This window comes from Monodon monoceros, unplaced genomic scaffold (genome assembly GCF_005190385.1).
Source record: "Monodon monoceros isolate NGI ecotype Baffin Bay Population unplaced genomic scaffold, NGI_Narwhal_1 Super_Scaffold_12, whole genome shotgun sequence".
NCBI classification, from domain to species: Eukaryota; Metazoa; Chordata; class Mammalia; order Artiodactyla; family Monodontidae; genus Monodon; species Monodon monoceros.
The window spans coordinates 101,161,541-101,184,164 of record NW_021703768.1 but is presented as its reverse complement, the minus strand read 5'-3'; the positions used below and the strand labels follow the sequence as shown (position 1 = coordinate 101,184,164).

General features: G+C 42.0%; 1 protein-coding gene across 1 annotated transcript in view; it reads right to left on the bottom strand.

Annotated features, from left to right (window-relative positions):
* SNCAIP (synuclein alpha interacting protein) overlaps positions 1-22,624 on the bottom strand; it is a 150,115-nt gene that overhangs the window by 3,037 nt on the left and 124,454 nt on the right. The window contains exons 7-11 of the mRNA XM_029218951.1: positions 21,557-21,682; positions 16,417-16,586; positions 11,348-11,440; positions 9,643-10,711; positions 8,317-8,387 (exon numbers count right to left, since the gene is read on the bottom strand). Coding sequence (XP_029074784.1) covers positions 8,317-8,387; positions 9,643-10,711; positions 11,348-11,440; positions 16,417-16,586; positions 21,557-21,682 — 1,529 coding nt within the window. The remainder of the gene's footprint in view (positions 1-8,316; positions 8,388-9,642; positions 10,712-11,347; positions 11,441-16,416; positions 16,587-21,556; positions 21,683-22,624) is intronic.

The following is a 22,624-nucleotide window of genomic DNA, read 5'->3' as shown; positions in this document are numbered from 1 at the left end:
AAAGAATAAAGAAGCTTTCTCTATACTAATACATAAAGACCTCCAATGTGTTAGGTGGAAAAAAGCAAGAAGACAGACTGTGTGTACAGTATGCCACCTTTACTGTAAAAAGGAAGAAAAGATAAAAATATACATTTGTATTTGATTGTAAAATTTAAATAAATTCTGCATATATAATGCCATGAAAAAGGAACAAAGAGAAAACCAACAAAGTCCTATTAGAAATTAACACTATAATAGCCGAAATAAAAAATTCGAAAGGTTGGAAGGTAAGGTTCAGTAAATATTCCAGAAAGAACTTTTAGAGAAAGCCAAAGTATGGATAAGTACAGAAGAATGGTTAGAAAGTAGTTAGAAAAGTAGAAAAAAATAGTTAGAAAAGGATTAGTCCAATGTGTTGAACATTAGAATAATAGTATTTCCAGAAAAGTGAACAGAGAAATTGGAGGGGATAAAATTTTCAAAGATATTGTACCAAACACTTCCCAGAATTGAAGTGTGTACGTTTCCAGATTTAAAAAGCGGGCTGAGTGCCCACATGCCAGGAATGAGAATGGAATCATGGCAAAATATCATGAAATCAAAACAGTGGGGATAAAGAGAAAATCGTAAAAGCTTTCAAGGGATTAACAATTACAGAGGAATTGAGCTTCTTGACAGACACATTGAGGAAAATGAAATAATGTGTTCAAGATTCTAAGGGAAAATAGTTTCCTACCCAGAATTCTATACCCAGCCAAATATTCCTAATCCATATGAGGGCAAACCAAAGATATTTAAGCCAGGCAAGGCCTCAAAAATTTTAGCACCCCCTTCACCTCCATAGGATGGGAAGATATATTTACCAAAGTAAGAGAATAAACCAAAAAAAAGAGGAAAAGATAGATTCGGGAAATAGGGCTCTACACAGGAGAGAAGCAAAAGGAATTCCCAGAATGATGTATGTGGGAAACTGCAGATGACAGCTGTGTGGCATTGCCAGATAGCCGCAGTACAGACTTGGATAAGAGGAAAGACGGTGTCTCTGTGAACAGACTGAAACACGAGAGGTACCTGATTTGTCTGAATGCACCGAAAGAAGGGTTCTGTCTCCAGCAGAGTGTTTGGAAATAAACTGTAAACTTAAAAATCAAAATTATCATCTCCAAGGAAAACATAAAGTTACATGAATAAGGAAATGTAAAAATAGTATGCTGCATGGATCCACTGTGATTAATGTTTAGATAGTCATAATAATAATAAACACCAAATACTAATTTATAACCCCCCAAAGTGATACAACTATATTGATGGTGGGAAGACGAAGCAGGTGCGTGTTTGTGTGTGTGTGTGTGTGTGTGTGTGTGTGTGTGTGTGTGTGTGTTGGAGTGGGGGGCAGTGTTGGTTGCCAAAACCGAGCTGGATAAATTTGGTTCATTGTTGAGAACATGGATTTTGGAACCAAACTGACTGAGTTGAAACCCTGGCTACATAATTTATTACCACTGTTACTGTGTAACCTTGGGCAAGATATATAATCTCTCTGTGCCTTGGTTTCCAATCTGCAAAATTTGGATAATAATAGTATCTACCATATTGTGTCATTCATTGTGAAGATTAAAACAGTCAATATGCATGAAGAACCTGGAATATTCTTTGGTACATGATAAGTGCTTTATAAGTGGTAGCTATAATTTTTATCTTCTATACTAGGATGCCAATAGACAGTAGAGATAATATCTAAAATTTAAAGTCTGTATGAGCATGTTATTTAGAAATACAGGGAATTGCCTGGTGGCAGAGTGGTTAAGAATCTGCCTGCCAACGCAGGGGACACGGGTTTGAGCCCTGGTCCGGGAAGATCCCATGTGCCGTGGAGCAACTAAGCCCACGCGCCACAACTACTGAGCCTGTGCTCTAAAGCCTGTGAGCCACAACTACTGAGCCCTCATGCCACAACTACTGAAGCCTGCGTGCCTAGAGCCCGTGCTCCACAACAAGAGAAGCCACCTCAATGAGAAGCGCGTGCACCGTGATGAAGAGTAGCCCCCGCTCGCTGCAACTAGAGAAAGCCCACATGCAGCAACAAACGCCCATCACAGCCAAAAATTAAAAAAAAAAAAAAAAGAAATAACAGAATACTAGAGAAAACACCTAAAGACAAGCAAGCGGTTGACTCAGGGGACTAGGAATAGAGAATGGAGTAGGTTGGGCACAGGGACGGCCAAAATTAAACTAAAAATAAATAAAACTTAAAAAATCTTAGGTTGTAGTCTAAGAATATCATCATCATTTAGACATGGATGGAGTATTTCTACTTTAATATAAGGGGTGCTCTGCTCAAAAACACTAAAAACACTTTCTGCAGGACAAAACCCAGCATGATTAGAGTTGAGTCAATACCAAGTAAAATGTTAATTTGAGGCATTTATCTGAATAATATCAGGATGACTCAAGTCTCCCTGAACCCTTCAATTACTTAGTCCTGAATTACCAGTATTCAAAAAAAAAAAGAAAGGAAAAAGGCAAAAGTGTTTGGGTAATTCTGGCATGAATTATTCAGATAATTTGCTGCTCCTTGATTTCATTTTTGGATATGAAATCACATTCTCTGTGACCAAAATTGGAAAGAAGGCTTAAATTTAAATAACAGTTTTTCAAGTAATCTAACTTGCTGACTCATCTAGGCATGGATTCCATATTTCTACAGCCCAGGGTGACCAGATGGCAAGTTATTTTAGAGACTCTGCCCAAAATGGCCCACGAGTAGGCATTACATTTTCCAGTGATAGACAAAACAGGTAGACTGACTTAGCTACTTTTGTGATCTCCTTCAGAGCTTCACTGAGAGCATATGTATAAATCCCATCTACTAAAAAAAATGAGATTCTTGTTCAAAGAATAAAAACATATACTTGAAATACCCAATATGAAACTCACTGTAGGAGGGTAGACTTGTAATCAAAAGGCCTAGATTTCTACAGAGCATACCATCCTTTCTGTGGGATGACAGGCTTGGTCCTTTTTAGTTTTCTTTTCCTTGTTTTTCCTCCTTTTCCTCTCTCTAGCTCTCCCTCTCTCTCCAAATATTCTGAAATCCTTACCATGTGCCAGGCACCAAGCTAAGACATTGGGGTACAGACTTGGATATGACGGTGCCACCAAGGGTCACTGGTGTCAGGAAGTTATACCTTTCATCGAGTTGACCATGTTTTAACTATATCCTCTCTTAGTTTTCTCTTGATTATGATCTTACTGAATGAAGGGACATGCCTTATTTTGGCACAGCAAAATGCATGGCTTATTGCTAAGGACATCACTGAAACAAGGGCACTGGCAATCCAGGGATCTGACATCCAGGAGAGTCATATAGCTGCTCTGTTCTCAGCATGGGAAGGAAAATCCCAACTGGCTGTGGTTGGAGCAGAGATTCTCAGTGAAGGTACTGGAAGGCATTTGAGTAAAGTCTCTACCTGATACTTTTAAACCTCAATGACTTGCTGCTTCTTTAAAAGTCCAGCCTTAAGAAAGTTTATAGACAGGCCCAGCTCTTTTAATGTGCAGACACTCTAGTGGTGGCAGACATGTGGTGCAAATATGACATGGGTTCTATATTCATCCCCTTTGGAATTACACAATTCAAAACCAGACTGGGGAGGGCGAGGAAAGGAAGCTGGAGGTGGAAGAAGGGAGTTGTTTGTTCATAACTTTTGGGACTACACTTAAACTAGGATTAGCATGCTGAAAGAATGTATTTCTAGTGGGATAATTTTGGTTTCCAAGGCAGATCTCCCCCCGTACCCTCCTACCTATAGCTCATGGGTGTTCTACATGTTTATTTCTTGCCTTCCAAGGGCAGTGCTTTAAGATAGAACATGGGGTCTTAGTTGCAATAGCTTTTTCTATGTCTCAACTCATTATATTTTGATACTAAACCTTGTTCTACTGTCTTCCTGTGATGGAACACCCTTTCTCCTTTCCCCAGAGGGTATAAGGACCTTATGAATAGAAACTCCATTTGTGAGTCATGCTCTCATGAATCTTGCAAACTCTGGCAGCTTTTATAAAGTTTGCTAAGCTGTGCCCAGACACTGGAGATATCTGAATATTTTAACAATCCCCCATAACATGGGCATTTTCCTCCACACACAAGATCCTCCTATGCAACAGCCAAGGACAATGCAAAATTGTGATCCATTTCAAAGGAGAAGCTGTCACTTAATGAACGTAATCTGGAGAAATGGTTCAAGATTCGGATCTCCTTCCCCCACGTCATAGGGACAAAGCTTCCATATGAAATAAGGGTTTTCTCTCTGAAATGAATGTGAACCCTAGGGAGGCAGAGGTGGGGTGGGCGGGACAAGAGTTGGGCAGGAGAAACAGAGAACACCGGGGAAACATGGGGAGGGGTGCGGGGGAAGGAGACCAGACAGGCTCTAGGGGTTTCTGGAGCAGAGGTGGTCACCCCAGGTACACCCTGGTACTCCTCCTGGCTCATTGGCTCTGGACCCCAGAGCTAGTATACTAGCTCTATATTAGACATGAAAACACAGAAAAACATACTTTAGATCAGGGATTAGAACTTGAAAGTACAGTTTTGGGGCAGAAACTCTAATGTCTATAGCGTTACTCAGTGCCCTTTTAGTACTAGCATTCTAACAAACTTTTCTGAACTGTTACATTGGTAAGATTCAGACTGCTCCAGGGGATTCACTCTAGAACTATGCAATCAACCTACTCTTAGCTAGCTTGGTAACATACCTATGACTAGGTAATTATATAATTATCCCTTCAAGATCCTTAAAAAGCCTATGAAAATACTTTAAGATCAAAAATTTAAGATTAAAATGTGGTTATTTGATTATATCCAGAGAAATTATGGCAAAGATGCCTTTGTTTACCAGGGATTCCTTTTTGTGCTGACTGCATTTTCCATCATGATTCTGGAAATGCTGTTCAGTGGGGCTGAGGGTATGCTTGACTCGGGACAGGTTTCAGGCAGGGCCTCACCTCTACCTTCCCAACGTCTTCCATGTCTTTGCTCATTTTTGTGTTTAGTAATATGTACTGACAATAAGGACAGAAATATGTGTGTGTGTGTGTGTGTGTGTGTGTGTGTGTGTGTGTGTGCACACTGGTGGTAGGGGTACCCTGAACTCTGACCTCCTATTGGGCACAGCAGATGACCACTGACATACCCTCACATCAACTCAGGCCAAACCTACCACTCTCTTTGAAGTAGCTGTTGAACAATCTTGACATCTATGTAGAATATGGGCTACTAGCTCTTGGGTCCGGATGTATAATTCCCAGTGTGGCTAATTCCTTGGCAGTAAAACCCACACTAATGGTGTTTATGGTTTAATGTCTTTTTAAGGAGTCTACTCTCATGTTGGTGCTAGGATTAGGGGTTTCCTGATGCTAACCCCTCAGGCTACAGTGCCTCTGTGGTCAAAGGGGATGTGACCACTGGTGGCCAGGGGTTAATGCCCTCTGCCCATCAGTAACTAGAATCAATGCTCACCTCAAGTGTTACAGATCTTGGACAGACTTAAGCTCTGGGAAATAAATGTCTTACTGGCATTTTAAAATAAGTAACTGCAAACATTCCCTTGGAGTTGTAATAATTCAAGACCAACTTGTCCTTTATAAGAAAAAGTAAAGATAAATCTGCTTGTTATAAACCAAGTCATCCTCCACAGTTGAAACACACTGGAACAGCTATTCAGAGTAATAGAGTTGAATCTAATTTTAAAGGGCAATGAAAAGAAATTTAGATTCTTTGCTATCAAGCTGTGACCAATTTTGAAAAATAAATAGCAAACAGAACCCCCTCACAGAGCTGACATTCTTTAAAGTGTTGTATTTATTGTCTCTATTTTTCCTTTACTAGGGGAAAAAAAAATCTTAGGAACTAAAATGTGATTCCAGTATAGGCCTGGAACAAGGGTCCACTGCCCGACTCTTTCTCCCAGGGCTATACTGAGAGGGCCACCAGCAGCATAATGCTTAGAGCCAACTCCAACCCAATGACTGCCATTGCTTTCCAAAGTTATATGATCCCGGGCAGTCCCTGCTCCCAAGAGGAACCATGTGGCCTTCAAGCAAATTCTTGGGCCAAGATTTAAAGGCATCACTGACAGATGGACACTTGGGTTCCTTTCTTTCTTGCATCTTTCTGGGGGATGCCCTTTCTATGGGTCCCACAGGCAAAATGAAGCAGGCACCAGAATCACTTAGGTATTTTTCATGTCTACGTTCCCATGCTAGTTCATCTCTCTGAGGAATCTTTATCTCAACTAGATACATCTACCCTTGCTTTATCTAAGGAACGGACTGGGCTGGTTCTCCCTGCCTCTGTGTGATGATGAATCAGAGAAACCTTCCCCCATATGCCATGGACAAACTAGTGGGTTTTCACTTTCCACAGAACACATGCCAAACGACAGCCACGATAAGGGATAAGTTAATTTATAAGGTAGGGAGGGGAAGGGGTCTGGATGTTTATTTAACTACATTGAATATTATAATTTTGGGGTTTCTGTTTATCACTGAAGGAAAACTCTGTTAATACATAAAGCCAGTGAATCTGACAGGTTCAAAACTGAGCCTTCAGAAGGACTGTTCCTTAAACTGAGTAGGAAAGTGTTAACCCAGTTGTGGGATGTCTGAGTAACCTCATAACCTCCTTTTGTGTTCTGATTTTTGTAATCCTATTACAGTAGATTGTCAGCTTTGTTCTCTTACTTGTAAGAAGACAGGATGAAATATATCTGGCAGGAGAATCTACTGGGATACTAATTGTCTTGTTTCCAGGTGCTGTAGGAACCTGGAAGAAATGAGAGGTTTTCTCCTTCCCGCTCCCAAGGAGTTTGCCAAGCCTTTGTGCTTCCTTGCCTCAGGGTATTTCTGGTGACTTCTGCTTAAGGACAAAAGCAGAATTTTCCAGGCACCAGAAGACAGAACCTAAGATGGGGACGCAGAGGGGTGGGGAAGATAGGTTGGAAGAAACAGAAGTGGACCAATACCAGTGTCTGGGAAGGCAAAGGGTATTTTTTTCTATCTCCTCCCCACCCCAGGCATTGGGCTTTTAGCACTGGCCAAACTGCCCTGCCCTAGTGTGGCCAGAAACAGCCCAGACTTAGGCAGCATGTTGAGCCTGACCCAAGCAGAATGCTGGTGACCAGTAAATACTGAAGTTCCAAGGTGCTTCCTTCAACTTATGGAATGAATGAGACCCCTAGGGGAACCCCCTAAAATGACTGAGATTTACTTTTCCTCTAGCTTGAATGGAGACCTGGAGAAGATTAAATGTGATTTAGAGGGGAAAAAAAGGAGAGTGACATTCCTTACACCTTAGAATTCTGAACTAACATTTACACTCACAACACATTCACTTGTATTTGTGTACCTGTAATTATTATATACATACACACACACATCCACACAAATGTTCTGGAGGATTTTGGAAGGGTGCTGAAAGGCGTGCCACAGCTTTCTTTTAATTTAAATGATTAGTCTCTTTTAAAAGGGTGTTGGGGGTTTAACTCTTCTGAAATAAACCTGTCAAGAGGCACTCACTGACGTAACTCTCCGTCAACTGCTCTCTTCTTAGCCCTCTCCTCTTTCCTGCTCTGTTAGGGAGTTGTATGTGTCACTGGGGGACGAAAGAAAGCTGTGCTGAAGAAGGACTTTGCTCAAAGAGGAGACTGAGCCGCTGGGGACCTTGGAGATGATCCTTTTATATACGCCATGCATACATTTTGAATCACAAACATTCTGTTTGAGAAAGGCCATTGTTTTGTTGGTGGGAGCTCAGAGACGGGCTTATGGACCAGCATTGCGGTTCCAAACACTGAGGTAGAGCATGGCAGGACCTCACTTCTCCTGAGGGCAGCAGACTACTGACTAAAGGAGCTTTCAGTCTATAACCAGCAGTGAAGGAAAACCTCAGCTCTGTTTCAAAGTTCTAATTCTGATCGGAGGTTGACTCATTCTATCCACGGCAGGAAATTTCATTTCTATACTTACTTTGGTACCTTACTCCATTAAAACAAAGACTGAAAGCCAAGGTCAGTTGGGAAGCACAGCATGTTTGTGATCTGAGTAGATTCCTCTGCCCTCTGCTGCTGGACTGAAGCCCCTCCAACAGGGTACTTGCTCCCTTTCTAGGGCCCAGTTACAAGTCTGCCTTCTTCTATTTGGGGAAAGAGTTGTAATTTTCTACTTGCTTGGTGTCAGCCCCTGGGAAAGGTGCTCCAGGACTGGCATGTAAAAGATCATGCAGTTCAAAGTGAAGGCATGGCACTGCTGAGCAATACCCCTAGCACCACGTACCGTGCATAGTCACACAGATGCTCTTCAATCAGCGTGTTAGAGGAAAGATTGATGCAGCTGTCGTACATCTCCTAGAGAGGTGCGATTAAAAGTCATCTGAACACATGCGACAAGCTCAGCACATGCACAAGTCTCAATAAACACGAGGCATACAGGAGACAGATTAAAGGGTAGAAGCTTCAGACATACTTTAAGGAGCCTGGGGAACTGCTGAGATCTCTGACTTGAGCGAGAGGAACCCTTAAGTCACCTGGAAAAGTTTTATTCCAGCAATGTAAGTTTGGACATATTTAATCCAAAAGGCCTGGTGTTTGGGGCACAAGTGTGACTTTTCTAGCTGAAGCAAATACATGCTAAAGTCTTTTAATAATGAAGACAACTCGGTGGAAATCAGTGTAATTAAAATTTGTGTTCAGTTAATTCGAGTGATATTAACTAAAACTTGATTTTGGTATTGCAAAAAAGAATTTGCACAGTTCTTAGACCTCACTGGAATGGGATTTTACCTTATGGCAAATAATAAATGATGCAGGTGTGACTCTGGTTAGCAGGATGGATATTCTGGATCCTTCCATCCCTCAGAGAGTTGCACATTTTGGCTGCTATACCATGTTTTTTAAGGGCATGGCATGCACAGAGCATGTAGGAAATGTTGCCTAAAAAGATGATTGTATCTCCTATTCACTGGATTTAAATCCAGATTATAGTGCATCGTTTTACAACAAATGCAATTACACAATGTAGCTCATGGCATACTCTGCTGTCCCCTGCGCGCTGGCAAGCACTTCAGACCACTAGAGCTTCCTTAGGGGCTTGTGTCGTAAAACGCCAACGAGGGGGTCCCTGTGGTGTATTCATTCTGAAGGTCCTTCCAAAGTTGAGTAGTTTAGAAACAGAGTTTCTATTTATGTGCTGTTTAATTGGGCTCGAGAATAAACTGTCCAGTCACGTGAGGAGAACTAAGGCTTCCTGCGGCAGAGTCAGTGCCAAAGAAGGGCCTGATTTCACATCAATTAGTAGTCTAATCTTGTAGAAATGCCTCCCTGTCTATGACTCCTAATTCTCAAGGATCAAAACTACTTAGGGAAATTTAGGGACCAGAATACAATCTCCCGTGATTTGTTTAACCTTTCTCTCTTAGAGTATTTCCAAAATGTACTCTAACACGACATATCTCATTAGAAACACATGAATTTGGCTTTTCATGAATCCTTTGGAATTCTCCTGGGGATGCCCTCAAGGTGGCCAAGGGCAACAATCTGTAGTGTTCGGAACAATATAATTAATTTAAAGGAATAAAAAGGATATTCTCCAAATAGCACTCACCGCCTTATTCTTTCCTTTGCTAGCAGAGCTCCCTGGATTTCCCTTACCGTCTGTGGTCTTCCTCCCAAGTGAGGTTAAGGGCAGAGTGGAGGTCTTCAGCTGGTTGGATGCCTGATAGTTATTATTATTGTTCTGGTTGCCACTTAGCGTCTCCATGATGGATCGGAAGGTTCCAAAAGGCCTTTTCAGTTGATCCCCTGGTTCACTGCTCGCGGAGGCCCGCTGGAGGGTTCTGCCCTTATCTCGGTCCTTCTCTCCGTTTAGTTCAAGGCTTGTTTGCTCCATCTGCACCACAGGCTCCTCAAAGGTAACTCTGAGTTTCAAGTTCTGCGACGTTCGGCGCTTGGAAGATGGGGACTTGAGGGCGCTCTTGGGACTCGTGGCCACCTTCTGGGCAGCTGTGCTGTCAGGGCTGGGCTGAGGGAGTTCTCCAGAGGGCTGGCTTGGGGGCGCGGTTCCTGAGCCTGGACCCTGGGATTCCAAGTCTGGCTCGCTGCTCTCTGAGGTGGGGGACGGGCTGTGGCCCTCCAGAGATTTGGAGGCCTTGATACTAAAAGGAAACCTGCGTCCTGATGCCAAGCTGTGTTTCTTTATCATCAGGTGTAAGCTCTCTGCGCTGTCCATACTCTCCACGCTTTCCACGACAGGCTGTGGTCTGGGCCTGTCAGCCTTTCTCACAGGCGTGCCCTTGGGGTCCTCAGCGTTGCTGGAGTCTGGGTCAGGCTCACTCAGTGGCCGCTGCATCAGCTGCTTCAGCCTGGCTAACTTCAGTTCCCTCTTCTCCAGTGGGGTCTTTTTTGAATTTCTAGAAGAAGCCTGAGCATCCTGGAATTCCAAGGACAGCTTTTCCTGGGTGCAGACATTCTCTGAAATATCTTTTCCTAATAACTGGCGTAGGATTTTATCCGAATCTTCGTCTTTAGCTTTGGCCCTAGCCCGGCTGGACACGGACAGGCTTCCAAGAACTTGAATCCCCTCTTGGATTCCTGGTTTGCTTTTGCCTATAGGCTCATGATCTTCATCTGGGGATTTCCACTGGGACTTTCTGGAAGCTGGGGAGGACGGTGAACTGAAAGAGGATGAAGGACATATGAGATGACTTCCTACTGGGTTAAAAATAACTCAGCCACAAATCACTGCATGGCTTAAAGGCCACTAATAACTTACAAGTCACTAAGACTGAAATAAGAATAATGAATATGTGTTTCAAGCAATCTACAAACATTCCATGGTGGCAACCAGAACCAGTATAGTATGCCTCATACCTTTTGCTTTGACTACAAAATGTATTCTTTTGTAGTTTTACAAAACTACAATAAATAGTTTTACAAAACTACAATAAACTACTGTTTTATTGTTTATATATTAATTTTGCACACATTTTCTCAATTGATCCCATCTTCAACAACCTTATGAACCTACATATCTTTATTTCCATTCCATAGATGAAGAAATAAAAGACTCTGAAAGAGTAAGTGACTTGTTTATAGTCCTGGAAAGAAGAAATGGCACAGCCAGAGATAAATTCAAGTCTTCTGACACTAGGTCCAGTGCCTTTCTCCATGTGATAGCTCATTTTTATTCCTCTTTATAAGAATAAAATGTTTTCTGTTATCTTCTTAAAAGATATTAAAAGAAAGTCCAAAAGAAGGCTCACACATTAAAGACAGTTAAGAATTCTAACCACCAACGTTCCTGGTATTACCTGGGCGAAGAAAGGAGAGATTTGCCCTCTGATTTCTGGGCTTCCAGAAGTTGTTGGAGCTGGTTCTGCAGTGTGACACGTTGCATTGTCTGTCTGGGAAAAACAAACCAAAATATATAAGCTCTCTGACACACTGCTACTATCATAAATTAACAGGTATACGTTTTTTTCATGATGATTTTCGATAAGTTGCAATAAATCTAAAAATCTTACAAATGTGCATAATCTTCATCCTTATAATTCAGAAATTTTCCTGAGGAGGCAATCAAAAGTACCCAAAAAGATATTCATTATTCACATGAGTAAAACAACTATAACCTAAATGATCATCAATAAGACTGAGTAAATAATTTATAATTATTTCTGTGAAGGCAGCTATTAAGAATGATAATATATTTGAATATCTATGGCATAGAAAAAGTTTCCCTAATATATGTGTATATATGTAGAAAGTATACAGTATGAAGTGTCCTTTAGAAAAGGGAAAATTTGGACACAGAGACAGACACACACAGCGAGAGCATCACGTGAACATGAAGGCAAAGATTAGGGTGATTCATTTACAAGCCAAAGAACGCCAAAGATTGGCAGCACACCACCAAAAACTAGGAGGGAGGCACAGAACAGATTCTCCCTCACAGCCCTCAGAAGGAACCAACCCTGTCAACACCTTGATTTCAGACTTCTAGCCTCCAGAACTGTGAGAAAATAAATTTCTGTTGTTTAAGCCAGGCAGTTTGTGGTACTTTGTTACAGCAGCCCTAGCAGACTAGTATACTAGACATATGCTCACATATTTTTATATATTCATATTTCACATGCTCATATATTATACTTAAAAGTTGATTAGTCCTTTCTGAGGGCTTTTTTAGAATCTAGAGAATACAGTCCTTTCTTTCTCCATTCATACTTGTGATTTCTGTCATCAGTCCATCTAACTGCCTCCCAATAGTTTTCTTGACTGTGTCATAATTCACTCTGACACCTAAGAACCCTATAAAAGGAGTTTAACCTCCTTTTAATCTTTCTTCATCTGTTTTAACCCCTCACTAAATGTTTTTCTAAAAAACTTGACATGCAGTTCCAAATTTCAAAGTGGGAAAAGTAGAGTGCTCTTACGTATTTTTATTTTGTATTCATTCTTGAGACTAGGGTCAGCAAACTATAGACTATGGGCCAAATCCAGCCCATCACCTGTTTTTGTAAATAAAGTTTTATTGAAACAGAGGCATACACATTCATTTACATATTATCGAGTGCTGATTTCACGCTACAAAAGCAGAGTTGAGTAATTATGACACAGAACATGTGGTGCACAAGCCTAAAATATTTACTATCTGACTCTTTAGGGAAAAGATTGCCGGCTCCTCCTTTAGACAATTAAGTTTTCAGTATGTGAGTCACAGAATGAGTGAGAAAAATGAGATCACAGACTTCTTAGGTCTTAGGGATGAAATGTTAGGACTAAGACTGACCACTTCTGAGAAAAGGAGAGTATTTGGGGCTGATGGAAGGTTATTATCCAAATCTGTTCTCACAGAATTAAATTTAGGCAGCCGACAGCTGTTGAGTACGTGCAGTGACATTTGGCAAGGAGAAGACTGGGCTTCCTCAAGCCAGTATCTAAGACTCGGCAGTCCTTTTAAGAACACTTGTAACTCATTTGTTTAGTTCCTCATCCCTGCTCACGAGAGCTGCTACCAGTTTTGATGCTAAGTGTATTAGTTTTCTACTTCTGTTAACAAATTATTACATGCTTAGTGATTTAAAACAACACATGTGTATCTTACAGTTCTGTAGGTCAGAAGACCAGAATGGGTCTCTCCAGATTAAAATCGAGGTATCCACAGTCTGCATTCCTTTCTGGAGGCTCTAGGATGAAAGTCTATGTCCTGCTTATTCAAATCAGGCGCAGAATCGGTTCCTTGCAGTTGTAGGACTGAGGTCTCTGTTTTCTTGCTGACTGTCAGTTGAGGGTCATTGCCAGCTCCTAGAGGTTACTGCACTTCTTGGCTCACAGCCCCTTCCTCCCTCATCAAAGTCTGCAAGAGCAGATTGAGTCCTTCTCACACTTTGAGTCTCTCTGATCTCCTTTTCTGCCTTCTCTTTACTGTTACTCATGTGATGAGATTGGACCAACCCCAATAATCCAGGGTGACCTTAACTCCATCTGCAACCTTAATTCCCTTTTTGTCATGTAAGGTAACATATTCATACCTTCCAGGGATTAGGATGTGACAGACATCTTTGGGGGACAGTTTGCGGTGGGGGGTGGGGGGCGGGTACCACACTAATACTGCAGAGTTCGGTAAATACTGTTTACTCCTCTAAAATCAGAATCAGTTTTCCTTTTTCCAAGTTCTGTAATAATTAATGTGTTTTCTAAACAGATTTCACTTTCTGTAACCTATGGCTTTTGACCTGTTTTCTTAACTTTAATGCACATTCTGATAATACGCTTCTATGTCCAGAGTAAATCGAGTGTTACCATACATTGTTTTCTCTTTATTGAAAAAATACCAAGTTATTTCATTGTTTTTACCCAACATGGAAAGAGTTTGCTAGCTTTGTTTAACTTAGTTTTTTTCTGATGGCTAAATTAATACAATTACTTTAAAAATTCAAACCATTTAGAAAGAGTGAGTAACATTTTGGAGTGTATCATACCAGCCTGGGGCAGCAGGGAGAGCGGGGGTCGGAGAGAGAGGGATTTCTTAGAAATGAGATTATACTGCACACTGTATTTTGTAACTTTCTGTTTTTACTTAAGGAAAGTAGAATACACTGTGTGTGTGTGTGTGTGTGAGACTTCATTTTAACTTGATTACTTTTATAAAGACCCTATCTCCAAATAAGCTCACATTCCAAGGTACTAGGGGTTAGGACCCCAACACATCATTTTATGCGGCCACAATTCAACCCATAATACCTACGCCTGTAGATCAGGATCTCTAAGAGAGCTGAAGGTTGCCATTTCTAAATAATAGCTATGTTTATTAACTGCAAACGGTTGGTAAAAATATTCTAGTAGGAAAAGGCACTCAAGACTGTCTCCCACTCAACAATTTTGGGCTGAAAAACTAGTGTTTTCCGTCCTTTGTCCTGCACCTTTTGATGTTATTGATGCCCTAGAACCTGAAGGGTACAGTGTACTGAGGATAGACTAAGTGAATTTCTCTGTTCACTTCTAGTTTTTCCAACCTCACTGAGACGCAGAGTAAGTACACGACTAGGGTCTACAACGTAACTTCTCATATTTCATCTTGTCATTGGCCTAACTACAACTGTCTACAGCATTCAGTTTGGAGACAGTGGAAGAACTGCTGTCTATTAGCATACATGTGTTTTACCCCAGGATCATCAACAGAGAGAGCAGCCAAGACCCTGACCTTGAAGAGTTCTACCAATAAAACAGATACTATAACTCATGAAAGCTTCTCCGACTCTGTGGTAAGAGACAGTGGAAGGTTTTGTGATCTTTTCTCTGAGTACAAACCTTAAGAAAAAACATTCCATTGGACCATTTTAAAGTTCCTCTTGATGGATATGTCCATATACTACTGGGGGGAGTGTCCACTGGTACAACAGTTCTGGAGGACAGTGGCAACATCTATCCACATTTTAAATACATATGCACTTTGTTCTGGCGATTCCCCTTCTAGGAACTTTTCAGAAACACCAGTACATGTACATAAAGACGTGTACAAGTATGTTCGCTGTAGCAAGATAACTTACTGAGTTATGAATCTGTGTGCATTTTCCCCAGACGTTCAGGCTCGCTTAGCTCATCTGCCCCGGGGGAGTCTTGTGTAACTGGGCAGAGGATTCTTGGAGGGAAAGGAACCGTTCTAATTTTTAAGTTTAAATTTTATTTTTTTTCCTAGTAAAAGCCTAAATTCATTAAAGAGAGTATTCTAGGTACTGGCAGGGGGAGAAGCAGAGGAGCACAGAGACTCTTACCTCTAAGGCAAGGGAATAGAAGCAGAGAGAGAAAACAATTCCCCGAGCTTAGCGAGGAACCAGAGGATCTCAGGACTTGTCATATTGTTGCATGAATTACACTTCTACTCAGTTAAGGCCTCCTACCAACCACAGGTCTTTTTTCACAAGGAAAGAAGAAAAAAAAATACTTTTTATAATTTTAAAGTAAAACTTCATTTTTTTCCTTAAAATTTCATTTTTAAGATTTGTCCTCCTAATCTGTCACCATTACTTTGAGTAGTGTTTTTGATGTTCAGTGATTCCCTTCCTAGTATGGCAGCTGTCACTTGGCTGATGTGTTTTCCAAGGGCTGACCTTGGTCCCCTCAGACGAGCATCAGCTCTTTAATCCTCCAACCTGCTGGATACCCCTCGGATGGCCTCTCCTCTGGTCCTCCTTTCTTCAAGCATATCATGGCAGCCTTCCAGAAATGCTTCCCTGGCATCTAGGTATGCAGTGTGTACCAGCTGAATCATCTCATCAGAAAAGAACTGATTTTAGCTAGACAAAGAGTGTTTTAAGTAACATCACGCTAAGTTTACATTCTGAGGATTTTAAATTCTGAGGATTCATGAATCATCGGCTTAATTTTTATAATAAATTTGCCAGTGATATTTACCAGGTGACCTGTCTGCAATTTCCCAAATATACATTTTTTCTTTTTGAGAAAACTGAGAAACTGGCCCATCTCTAGCCCTTCTCTCTCTCTCTTGCTTTTGATGATTTGCTAGACTGTTAAGGACAGAAGCTTGGGATGATGCCCACGTGTGCTTTCCGCGCCTGCCACGTCATCTGACCCTGAGATGTGAGCACAGAGAGAGGCTCCTTCCCCTTGTCCACCGTGGCTTAAGTTCTCTGCTTAGGAAGCTAGCTCTGCATTTTTTTTGTTTAAATATCATTTTGCCTCTGCAGAAATGGCATGAATGCTGGCCATGAGGACTTGGGATGGAGGAAGAAAAGAAGATGAGGAGGATACTAGGGAATTCCTGTAAGACCAGCAGGAGGGAGCCTTCCAAAGACCTGGCTAAAACCTAAGCACAACGATGAGCAGCCAGACTTGGTTCTCATGGAACGAACAGGTCACTCACTCCTTCAGCTGCTTGGTTAGCTTCACCACCTGGGAGGCCAGCGACATGCAGGTCTCCACCACCACCAGGTACCGGGAGCACAGGGTGTGTCCGTGGCGCTCAGCGCTCTGGGAGGGCTTTTCCCCCGCGTGGTTCTGCATGGTGACATTTGCTCCATATTCAACCAGGGTCTGTCAGAGAATGCGGAGACATGTGATCATATCAGAACCTCCCTCTAAACATTATTTATTTATTATTTTTTTGAATTGAAGTACAGCTGATTTACAATATTGCTAGTTTCAGGTGTGCAGCAAAGTGATTCGGTTATATTTATATACATTTTTTTTCAGTTCTTTTTCATCATAGGTTATTATAAGATACTGAATATAGTTCCCCATGCTATACAGCAGGTCTTTGTTGTTTATCTATTTGATGCGTAGTAGTTAGTATCTGTTAACCCCATGCTCCTAATTTATTCCTCCCCCTGCCTCCCTCTCCCCTTTGGTAACCATAAATTTGTTTGCTATGTCTGTGAGTCTGTTTCTGTTTTGTATATAGATTCATTTGTATTATTTTTCACATTCCACATACGAGTGATACCATATAGTATTTGTCTTTCTCTGTCCGACTTACTTAGTATGATATTCTCTAGGTCCATCCGTAAACATCCGTATTTTTTAATGACTGTAACAGAAGGTTGAATGGAACTTTTCCTGTTGTTCCAAAACCAGTCACCAGAGCCCATAGCGGGACACGGTTTGGTTGAGGAGTACCATCACACACGAAGGACAGCCTCTGGTGAGCTTTCAGTGGTCAGTATCAGATGCCTCTTTTTGGAGCCTACAACGATGCAGCCAACCCATCCCACTACTATCAATCTCACAACAGCCTCGGAAGGATACTGGGAAGGGGTGGAGGCTCCTTCTTCCTTAGAGTCCTTTCCATTATGAGGTGTGCAGGGCAGTGTCTGTGGTGAGAGGCTTTGTCCCTTTCAGTGGGTGGGCCCTTGAAGTTGGGGATGCCCATAAGAAAAAGAAGGAATTTTGTTTACTTTTTCCTATTTACTTGGGCAGCGCACATGATCTGTTGCTGAACCTACCCAATCAGGAAAAAAAAGAACAGGACAGAATTGCCATGGCAGGGCCCACATTCCCACCACGTGCCATGGCAAGGGTATGTCCCATATATTGAGCAGATGTTGTAGAAGGGAGCTTGCTGTGAGCTTGTTATCACCCAATTAAAAAGGAGAGGGTTCTTGGGTGACTTCCCTGGTGGCGCAGTGGTTAAGAATCCGCCTGCCAATGCAGGGGGCATGGGTTCGATTGCCTGGTCCGGGAAGATCCCACATGCTGCAGAGCAACTAAGGCCGTGCACCACAACTACGGAGTCTGTGCTCTAGAACTCGCAAGCCACAACTACTGAGTCCATGTGCCCCAACTACTGAAGCCCGCACACCTGGAGCCCATGCTCTGCAACAAAAGAAGCCACCACAATGAGAAGCCTGCGCACCACAATAAAGAGTAGCCCCTGCTCGATGCAACTAGAGAAAGCCCGTGCACAGGAACGAAGACCCAATGCAACCAAAAGAATAAATAAATAAAATAAATTAAAAAATTAAAAAGAAAAAAAAGGAGAGGGCTCTTTAGCAACAGGAGGTGGTGGGGTGCAACACAGGTGGAGGGGACTGTATGGCGGAGGAGGGCGTGAGGTCGGGGCCAGATCTCCTGTCTCAGGTATCAGTGGGAAGGCTCTAGAGGACCCTCTGAAGTCCCCACCCACCATGCCCACCAGAGATTCAGCCTCTGAAGGCTTCCCCAGAGGGCATCAGTGGCCAACCATAGTGAGCTAAAGAAGCAAGACAACTTTCAGGGAGATGCCATGACCTCTGGCAGTAAAGCAAAGAGACAGCTGACTTTTTCTCTCCATACCTCCCCTTTGTCTCCAACACCGGAGCCCAGAAGAGAGAGGGGAATAGGAGCTAAGGTGGTGTGTAAAAAACCAGTCATGCCTCCGTCCCGTACCAAGTCCCTTTCACCCTGAGTCTGATCTGGGTTGGGGAGGACAATGCTTTGAACCAGAAATAAGACTGAGATTTTTAAACTGGTTTGAAATAAATTTGTTAATAGTCAAACAAAAGCAAAAAGTTAAGGAATCTGGCCAGGGTACCATTAGTAGAGGGGAGAGAGATTTGATGGAGCATGGTTGACATCGTTAATTTTTTTTTTTTTTGTCTGCACCTCGGCTTGTGGGATCTTAGTTCCCTGACCGGGGGCTGAATCCTTGCCCTTGGCAATGAAAGCCCGGAGTCCTAACCATTGGACCGCCGGGGAATTCCCTGACATTGTTAATTTAAAAAAAATCAAAACTCTCTTGTTTTTATGCTGTGATGACAACAGACCCCACAAAAAGCTGTTACATCAATATTAATCAACTGTCAGAGTCTGCCGTATTTTTTGACGCTATCAAGATCAGTCTGTAGACCTCTGGATTTATTTTAGTAATAGAAAATGTTTTTTCCACAAGAAATACTTGTGATTTTTAAATTCCTAGACTACTTAGACTCAGAAGTCATTAAGGAGCTTCATTTTCCTCTCGGTTTAGGATCACTCACCACAAAAGGTGCCATAAGGCCACTGCCACCCATGTCACAGGGTGTCCCAGAGATCACCTCACCCTGAGCTCTCAGAGACTCAGCATAAACACACTATTATCACTTCCCTTGACTCTGGCCTCTGCAGTTATCTTTCCAATGTTTTCCATACTTAGTTCCCCTCTTCACTTCATAAAGGTCCTCACTCACCCCCTTTTCTACTTTCAGTCTCTTTGTACCTATTTTTTTTTTATTCTCACACCCAGTGGATAGACCCGCTTCCAAGATTATTCAAGTTTCCACATCCATGGTGTCTAGTGCCAAAAATATCATTTGTGTTAAGTGGAGAGACGAACACTCTGAAAAGACAGACTGCCTCTCCTCACATATTAAGAAGGAAAATAAGTAAGATCTCAAACAGAATTAGTGATATCAGCTGTTTTCATTGGGTTGCAGTCATTTACTGGCTGATAAAAACAGTCTACTTCAATACTATTAAATATATAGTGTTTTGTCACATGGAAAAATGAAGTTTTCAGTCTTCATTTAATTATTTTTCCTCCATAAAAAGTAATGCTACTCCTTTCATCTTTCTGCAGATCCTGGTAAAAATTTAAATTTCTCTCTTTTCTCATCACTCCTTTTACAACTTGGTGTCTTAAATTAGAAGATGCACGCTTTGCCAACAACAGTGGGGAAACTTCCCAGACACTTGAAATATTTCCTATCAGCGTGGCTTTCCACAGAGTGGTTGCATGTGAGGAGACTCTGCAGAGGGCTTTTTGCTGTGACCTCTGCTTTCCGGTGTTATGAATCTCTTGCCTCTTACGTTTACTGCTTTTCCACATCGTCTGAATTCCCTGAGTCCTCTCTACCTTCCCGAGCAAGTTCTCACTTCCCAGTTTTCTCTCTGAGATACAGTCTACCTTGCTCACAGTAGGACCTCAGTAAGTACCCGCTGAGTTTGGAATAAAAGAAACAATACCTAATAAGGCTGAAAAAGAGTGTTGTTTTCTTAGAGTTCTTACATACACATACTTTGAACTGTATAAATCTGGTGAGGTAAAAGTATTTTCTTTAATCATGGCCTTCAGCCGTACGTTGTCAATCGCCCTTTCCTACATCTCAGGCAGATGTGGGAACAAATCCATAGATGCTGGGTCATTTTCAATGATGAGAATGGTGTGACTGGTTGGACTCTGGTAATTATGATTTATGTTCATAAATTAAATTCCAGGTCAATTCTAAACTCTGTTTCCAATTCAAAGCTTTTCCTCTCCTCACACTGTCACTCTCCCTCCTTCTCTTCAGCTCTCTTCTCTCTTCGTTTTGTCAGTCAGGGCCTTACATTTTCTAGGTAAAAAAGCCTATCCAGTTTTTAAAAAATTTTTTTAAAATTGAAGTATAGCTGATTTACAATGCTGTACTAATCTCTGCTGTACAGCAAAGTGACTCAGTTATACACAGAGACATTTTTTATTTAATATTCTTTTCGATTATGGTTTATCACAGGATATTGAATATTTCCCTGTGCTATACAGGGGGGTGGGAGAAGGAAGGACTGGGAGTTTGGGATTAGCAGATGTAAACTATTGTATATAATAAATACCCAGTTTTCACATTCACGTGTGCCCCAAGCTTCTGAGGACTCTCGCAGGGCCTCCCACTATGTGCTGTTAGGATGGCGGCACTGGGTGTGGCTCAGCTTTGTGCAGCTCTGCATTCAGCTGTGGGACGAGAGGTCAACCCCTCTTCCTGTAGGAACCCTGTGCTCTCTAAGCAGCCTTCCTGGATGTACCTCCAGGTGGCCTGGGGCAGGGGGAAGGGCCTCCCCACCTCCTGTGGCTCTGCTCCCCAACCTCTCTACAGCACTGCACACAAAGGACATGGTAATATTCGCAAGGTATGTTGGGCTAAAAGGATGAGGCCACCGGAGGCTCTTGGGTGGAGCGGCTGGCCAACTGAGGCCCTGCTGAGCCTGCCCTCGGGCAGAGGGGACCAATATCGAGGGCCTCCTGGAATCAGTTCTGGGACTTTTTGAATGCTTTGGGGAAGCTCAGTCCTACTACAAAGAACGGGAGAAGAAAACCACACCACTCTCTCTCCTAAGCCTCCTGCTTGCTACTCTGAGGAATTCTTCTCATTCTTTCTTAAAAATTCGGTCCTGTGTTTCAGACATTTGGGAAGGCGAAGTGTGCTAATGACAGCAGGAAGGGCGCACCCTCCATGTGACGGACTCAGCGATGTCAGTCTGGTAGTGGTTTCCTGCTGTCTTGAGAACATGGGGGTACTTCATTGTCCTCAGCATTGGGGTTTTAAGGTAATGCTGCAAGGGCAAGAAGTGTCCCCTTTAACATCCTGTGACACTCCAGGAGAAACCCAGACAGCTACTGATGCCAGTGTTGGTGTGCATTTCTGGAAATACAAATGTAACAATTTGACTCCTCATGATCCACTATAAGAGGAAAAGCTGATTTAATCCAGACATTCTCCCAGTGAACAAAATTCCCATGTTTTGTTTTGTTACTTGATGCACTCATTTCTCTCTCCAGAGCAGCAGGGCCTGTGTACCTGTATGCACCCGAGGTAGCCATGCTGGGAAGCCACATGAACGGCACTGTTGCCTTCCTGGTCTACTTCATCCAGTGAGATGCCCTGCTCTTGCATGAACTGAAGAAGCCACAGCAGAATCTTTTCCTATTAAACACAAGGACAGGCTGGAATTAATAGACTGTCACGTAGTGAAGTCTAATATAAGGACAGAGGAAAACAAAACTCCAACATGTGAAGCTTAGATATAGCCAAGCTTACCTTACGAGGAGGACATTTCCATTCAGTATGAACTGAAAATTCTTGCATCTCTGACTAAAGTTAATGAAAGAAGAATGCTCTGAGAATTTGAAGAGCAGAAAGTTATCTCAGAAACGCTCTTGTTTTGCTTACTTATTCTACAGGTGGGAAAACTGATTCACAGAAAGTTTGAGTACCTCCTCAGTCACACAGTGAGACAGTCAATGTTGGAACCAGTCCAGTCTTTTGAGTCCAAGGCAATGTTTTTGTTACTTTGTTATATTATCTGGAGGCTTCAAGAATATTATTGTAAAACCTTGGACTATTGAGATACCTAGCTTCTACTTTAAGTTTATCATGCTTCAACCATGCCTTCCTAATCCCATACCGTACAATCAATAGGCTTACAAGAAAGAGGCAACATCTTAAGTTGCTAAGTATAAGATAACCACACTGAAATAAAACTGGGACCCTCTTGATTTTTCTGACCAAATGTTGGTGTTTTTTTTTTGTTTGTTTGTTTTAACAGATAAATCTTTCTCTTCTTCTATGTTAAAGGAAGGGGACTCAAAGCTTCGAACACAACCTTTCAAAAGCAAAGACATAGAACAGTCAGTGTGTGTTGTCATAATCTGTTTGCATTTTACCCGCTGAGTCTTTTGTGGTATTTACATGTTACGTTTGGCCTCAGGAGAAAGCACGGGGATGGGAATTCACTGTTTTAAAATAGAAAAATTAAATATAATGTTAAAAAAATATGAGAGTGGTAAAAACAACAGCATGAAGTTTAGTGGGTGGAATTTGACATTTAAAAAGATGATCATGCGTTTGAAATAGCCTTGAACCTCT